This window comes from Panthera uncia, chromosome E1, assembly GCF_023721935.1.
Source record: "Panthera uncia isolate 11264 chromosome E1, Puncia_PCG_1.0, whole genome shotgun sequence".
NCBI lineage: Eukaryota > Metazoa > Chordata > Mammalia > Carnivora > Felidae > Panthera > Panthera uncia.
This window is the reverse complement of record NC_064814.1, coordinates 53809691-53816284: the sequence shown is the minus strand read 5'-3', so window position 1 is coordinate 53816284 and position 6594 is coordinate 53809691. Positions and strand designations below refer to the sequence as shown.

The 6594-nt window shown below is 50.8% G+C and overlaps 1 protein-coding gene across 1 annotated transcript; it reads right to left on the bottom strand.

The window, feature by feature from the left end:
• Window positions 1-494: 494 nt before the first annotated feature.
• PIRT (phosphoinositide interacting regulator of transient receptor potential channels) lies at window positions 495-1709 on the bottom strand. Its single transcript, XM_049636931.1, has one exon. It carries the CDS (start codon window positions 900-902, stop codon window positions 495-497), a length of 408 nt encoding a protein of 135 aa, XP_049492888.1. The 5' UTR covers window positions 903-1709.
• Window positions 1710-6594: the final 4885 nt, after the last annotated feature.

The window sequence follows — 6594 nt, the reverse complement described above, 5'->3', positions numbered from 1 at the left end:
TCGGGTGCAAATGGGCGAATCCAGCTCAGGCACTCAGAGGGAGCTCCACCGGTCAGTTTGGGTCCCAGAAGGGTGCAAATGGGCGAATCCAGCTCAGGCACTCAGATGCAGAAACAGGAGGCTCTCTTTGGGGCACGGCCTGGCCGGAGGAATTTCCCAACATGCATAGCGCTCTGCGGAGAGAGTTAGATGGCTGGTACCTGGATGCAGGAGCAGGGAGTGAGCCTTGAAAGGGGATGCCTGCGGCCAGCGTCTACGGGAGGCAGGGCAGTTACAGAGAGCCTAAACAGAGAGCCTAAATGAGACACAGCCAGCAGCCCCCTCCAGCTGCACCCGGAGCCCTGAGCTCTTCCCCGCAGGGCCAGGAAGAGGCTTCGCTGGTCTGCTTTATGGCTAGCCCCACCCCCAAGAAGATGGGGATGTTGATGTCCTTGTCAGATCTCCTCCCGGTGGAGGGGGCGGGGCGACAGGGAGAACAGAGCTGTTGGCCGCCATCAGCGATTCAGGAAGAAGGACTTGAGGCTCTGGAAGAAAACGGACTTCTGCCTCTGCTTCTGTTTCTTTTTGATGATGGGCACCCACACCAGCCCGCACACCAGCATCATGAGTCCCAGCGACAGGAAGGCGGGCCCTATCATCTTAAGGACCTTAAGGCTGTTGTTGCCCAGGTGCAGGGTGTAGGCCAGGCAGGTGATGACCACGCCGAAGAGCAGGATGGCGCCCCCCACCGACATGATGACGATGGGTTTACGGTAGATTTCCCAGTTACTCCTGGGGGTGGCGGTCCAGACAGACTCACTTCTGGAGCTGATGCACAGGGAGCTGGCGGTCTGGCTGGGCAGCAGGTCCTTGGATTCCGGAGACTTCTCCTCGACCTCCAGGGCCCTGGGGAGAGCCTCCATTGTCACGGCTCCTCGGGACTGGGCACCCGGTACCCGCAACAGTTAGAAGCAGGGGTGAAGCCAAAGCGGTCCTCACACGCCCTTCCTGTTCTCAGCATCCGTCTGCAGCCTGGCTCTCAGCGGAGGGCGATGCCTGGCTTTGTGCTAAAGCCAAAAAGAAAGTCAGACGAGATCCACATAAATAAGAAACCACTCCCTGGCGTGCTTTTTGTCTTACTCTTTTTTTTCCCTTTTTTTTTTTTAAAGAATTTTTTAATGTTTATCTGTTTTTGAGAGAGAGAGAGAGACAAAGCACAAATGGTGGGTGGGGCAGAGAGAGGGAGACACAGAATCTGAAGCAGGCTCCAGGCTCTGAGCTGTCAGCACAGAGCCTGACGCGGGGCTCGAACCCACGAACTGCGAGATCGTGACCTGAGCCGAAGTCGGACGCTTAACCGACTGAGCCTCGCAGGCACCCCTCTCTTGCTCTTAAAACACCAGACTGTGTATGGACTGGAGAACAGCACAGCCCAGGATTTTATGTGCTTTTTCAGCACTGGACAGTCATGCCCCGGGCTCAGAGTGTGACCTTTTTGATATCTAAATGCCCCCTTTCCCCACCCTCCTCATGAGTTACATCAAATCAGATTCCTACCTTCCCATTCTTTAGCGGGTAAAGGAGTGGAGTCGATCCCACCACCTGTTTGGATTTCGCATCCGGAACCCGTGTGTGTACCTCTCGGTCACCAGAGCCCTCTCCTCCCCTGGCTGGTCACCTGTGCAGAGCAGTTCTGGAGCTTCCGAGAGGCACCACTTACCTGGAAAGCCAAAGCTTTCCACCAGAGCTGTGCTAGCTCAGGGGCCTTGAACGCAGCATTAAAACCTTTCGTTCAAAAAAAAAAAAAAAAAAAAGCCTTTATCAAGTTCGAGTGCCAATGCCTATGTATTTGCAATAAGGCACTAAGATATGAATGGCTGGATTTAGATACTTTTCCTGGTATTTTAGGTACTTTTTGTGTGTGGGAGGAAGGGGAGGCTGGGAGAACCGGGGGGCGGGGAGGGGAGGTCTTCACCGAGTCACCGTCACCGCCCGGATTCCTGTCCTTGACTTGCCTCCAGAGGGTCTGGTGCAGGGTTCGTGCCCTAGAGATGCGACATCCCCATCGGGGAGCGAGCAAGTCAGAGGACAACTTCCTTTCTGCTTCCTCCCTCCCTCCCGATGATCCTGAGCATAAATCCACCACTTTTTTGTAATGTTTATTTTGAGAGAGAGAGAGAGGGAGAGAGAGAGAGAATCCCAAGCAGGCTTTGCCCTGTCAGTGCAGGGGTGGGGCTAGATCTCATGACCCGTGAGATCATGACCTGAGCCAAAACCAAGAGTCAGATGCTTAACCGACTGAGCCACCCAGGCGCCCCTAAATCCGCGTTTCTTTACGACACTGCTCGTCTCCGTTCTTCCTGGCAGAGCCCGGAGCCTCCCCGCATGAAGTCCAGGCAGAGCTGAGCTCTAGGACCGTGCTGGCCACTCTGTCCTCCCGGGTCCCCAGAGCCACAGACTCTCCGTCTGTTCTCTGCAGGGCCCCTGCCCGCCTGGGGTGACTTTCTCCAAGCAGCGCTCTCTCCAGCCCCTGCTCTCCTCCCTCCTTGGATCCACTGTCTTTGGTCCTCAGCTCCTGCCCTTTCCCTCCTCCAGGTGGCCCAAGACTCTTCCTCTGACCTCTTCTTCTGTGTCCTGTTGGATCAGGCCCCACTCAAATCAGGTTTACTCTGTGTGAGTGGGGCACCAGAGAGCAATTTCCAACAGCAAAAGGTGTGTTGGGGAAGGTGGGCAGTTCATCCCAGTCACAGTGGGCTCCCCCCACCAAATAGGGTGAGTCAGACCCAAATACGGAGAGGGGTGTGTGTCTGGAAATCATGGTATTGGCCCCTGGGTGAAAGGTAGCTTGGGATAGGGGCCCCTGGTTGGCTCAGTCGGTTGGTTAAGCATCCGACTCTTGATTTTGGTTCGGGTCATGATCTCACGGTTCATGGGTTCAAGTCCTGCATCGGACTCTGTGCTGGCAGTGCAGAGCCTGCTTGGGATTCTCCCTCCCTCTCTCTCTCTCTCTCTCTGTCTCTCTGTCCTTCCCCCCCGATTGCTCTCCATCTCTTTCTCAAAATAAATAAATATAAACTTTAAAAAAAAAGAGAGAGAGAAAGAAAAGGCAACTTGGGATAAAGGAGATGGTGTCCAGAGCTTGGAACACTCTGGAACTTCTGCTTCCTCTTTATCAAGGCTCTTCCACGAACAGCAGCGTCACTGAGCGAATGATTTCTCCTCCAACGCTTCCCTCCCGGTGCTCATCTCAAACTTAATCCCTCACCTCCCATCCTCCCTCACCCCCTGCAGCAGCTCAGGCCTGAACCACTGGACCTGGTGTTGTCCCCCACGTCCCCGTCCCCGAACCATAATGCTCCCCCTTCCTACCACAAGTAGTCATAGACCCCTCCCCTTTGCCATGGAGGAAATAAGAGCTGTAAAATTGCCTTGCCTTCAGAATATAGATATTCACGTTCATGTACGCTCATCTAGAGAGAGGCTATTTGGATCTCTGTGTCCAACGACTTTGAAGAATATGGCGGATGTGCTTTTGTAAGTAAAGGCGCCCAGGTGTTCCCTTCCCCTTGGGTTCTGTGGTCTCTTTGCATAAGCCACGCAGCTGTTTGTAAAGTGATCTTTTCCCCTACGGGCTGGGGATAAGGAGGGGCATCACAGAGCGTGTTATGAGGTCCTAGCGAGGGGACTTTGTGCCGGTTAGTGCAGCCTGGTTTCTTATGTGGATGTATTGACGTCCCCAGTAGGATTTTCTCTCTGGGTAGTCATTTCCACCACTTGGCGGTGAAGATCCAGCCCAAAGGGTGCTGCCTTTGGATGCTGGGGGGTCCCTCCCTCCCTGCAGTGGATTGAATTGTCCACCCAGAACCTCAGAATGTGACCTTATTTGGATAAAAGGTCTTTGCAGGTGTAATTAAGGCAAGGGTCTGCAGAGGAGATCATTCTCAAAGAGACCAGTCCAATGACCACGTCCTTCTAAGAGGAAGGAGAGGAAAATTTGACATACAGAGGGAAGCCTTCCTGAAGACGGAGGGAGAGGTCGAAGTGATGCTTCCACAGGCCAAGGACAGCCAAGGATTGCAACAGTGGCCAGAAGCGAGGAGAGAGGCATGGCATGGCTTCTCCCTCAGAACCTCTGGAAGGAACCAGCTGCGACGTCATCTTGATTTTGTACTCTGACCTCCCGAACCATGAGAGAATAAACTTTCGTTGTTTTAAGTGACTGAGTCTGTGGTAATTTAGTACAGCAACCCCCCACCCAAAACGAACACACCCACCTTTAATGTCCTTGACATCTCAGAGGTGGACAAGGACTGAGGCCCCAAAGTTGGGCTGGCAGAGGAGACAGTGGAAGGAAGGCCGGAGATGCCGGGGCTTCTGGACTCACCAGAGATTTGAATGTGGGGCTCAGCCCTCAGAGCAGCCATCTGAGAAGGGAGGATGGGTCCCTCTAACCTGGAGACCATGTTTGGAGCATCAGGAGGCAGACTTAGTCACACAATTGGGGTTGGGCAGGCTGCAGGCTGGCCCAAGATGGCTCCCTGGATTGGGACCACACAGCCGCGAGAAGGAAAGAATCACGAGCTGACAAGCCCAAGCACGAACGAACATGCACTTATCTCCAAACACAACACTGACAGAGAGAAGCCAGACACACCTCCGTTTACATAAAACCCCATTTACATAACATGAGATTTCATTTACATAAAATTCAAAATCTGTGCTATTTGCAGTTAGGGATAGTGGTTTCCTTTGGTGGGGGTAGCGGGTGGGGGACACAATGGAAACTTCTGGGGTGCTGTAATGTTCTGATTCTTGGTCTGGCTACCGCGGGTTACATGGGTGTGTCTGTGCTGTATATTCATGATATGACTAGTTTTCTGTGTGCACATTAAATAGCAATAAAATGTTTAAACAGAGATAATTAAAAGGCGTAACTAAGGGCAACATGTTCCCCTTTTTGGATTCTGACTAGAACAGACCCATTATATAAAGACATTTGGGGATAATTTTAAGGAAGTTTGAATTTGGATTGGGTTAGATGACACTAAGAATTAAAAATTTGTATTTGCAGGGCGCCTGGGTGGCTCAGTTGCTTGAGTATCTGACTTCTGTTCAGGTCATGATCTTGCAGTTCGTGAGTTCGAGCCCCGCATCGGGCTTGCTGCTGTCAGCACAGAACCCGCTTCGGATCCTCCGTCCCCCTCTCTCTGCCCCTCCCCCACTTGCACTCTCTCTGTTGCAAAAATAATAAACATAAAAATGAAAACAATTAAAAAATAAAAATTTGTATTTGGTAACGCTATTGTGGACACAAAAGCAAATGTCTTAAATTTTTTTTAATGTTTATTTATTTCTGAGAGAGAGACAGCATGAGTGGGTGAGGGGCAGAGAGAGAGAGAGAGAGAGAGAGAGACAGAATCCAAAGCAGTATCTATGCTCTGAGTTGTCCTCACAGAGCCTACATGGGGCTCGAACTTGTGAACTGCGAGAACATGACCTGAACCAAAGTTGGACACTCAACCCACTGAGCCACCCAGGGCGCCCCCAAAAGCAAATGTCTTAAAGATACGGAGATGCGTCTTGAAACATCATACAGGGGAGAAATGCTATGATGCTGTGATTCACACAAAAACATTAAACTCTGGATGCAATATGACAAAATGCTTAATATTAAATCTGGGTGGTGGCTATCTAGAAGTTCATTATAATACTACCTCTCTACTTTTGTGTATGTTTGCAAAAGCTTATGATAATGGGAGTCTGAATATACATATAGACAATGACCAGACCACATATAAAGTCAGAACTCTGACCCACAGTCTTCAGGAATCAGCCCAGGAAGCCAACCTGGTATCTGTAAGTCTGACTTTTAGGAAGTCAGGCCACGGTCTCTAGCAACTGACCCAGCAAGCTAGACGATAACCAAGGACAAATGCCTTTTGACAACAGGAGCAATTCGACTGGGAAAAGAAAGTCCTTTGGACAAACAGTGTGGACCAACTGATGTTCCAAAGGGAAAAAAATGAAACTCGACCCCACCCCACCGCATCAACAAAAAAATTAATCTGAGACAGATCACGGGCAGAACCTGAACATAAAAGCTAAAACTGTAAAGATTCTAGGAGGAAACAGAGGAGAATACCGTTGTGATCTGGAGGCAGGCGAGCGTCCTCAGGGCAGAGCAGGCCATAACCAAGAACGAAATCTTAACCAAGTAAGACCTCATCGTGACTGAAAACTCCTGTTCATTAAAAGCCACTGAGAAGAGGGGCCCCTGGGTGGCTCAGTCGGTTAAGCGTCCGAGTTCAGCTCTGGTCTTGACCTCATGGTTTGAGTTCGATCCCCGTGTCCGGCTCTGTGCTGACAGCTCAGAGCCTGGAGCCTGCTTCCGATTCTGTGTCTCCCTCTCGCTCTGCCCCTCCCCCGCTCAAGCTCTGTCTCTCTCTCAAAAATGAATAAACATTAAAAAATATTTTTGAAAAATAAATAAAATGGGCAAAATATTTAGACATACCATTACAAAGGGAGGTAAACAGATGGACAAGAACCCCATGAAAAAGTGCTCGATGCTGATACTCAACAGGGACATGCAAATTAAAACCACCAGGAGATACA

Bases quoted from the DNA above. Each gene is read 5' to 3' on its own strand.
- PIRT (XM_049636931.1), bottom strand. From the start codon at position 902: ATGGAGGCTCTCCCCAGGGCCCTGGAGGTCGAGGAGAAGTCTCCGGAA.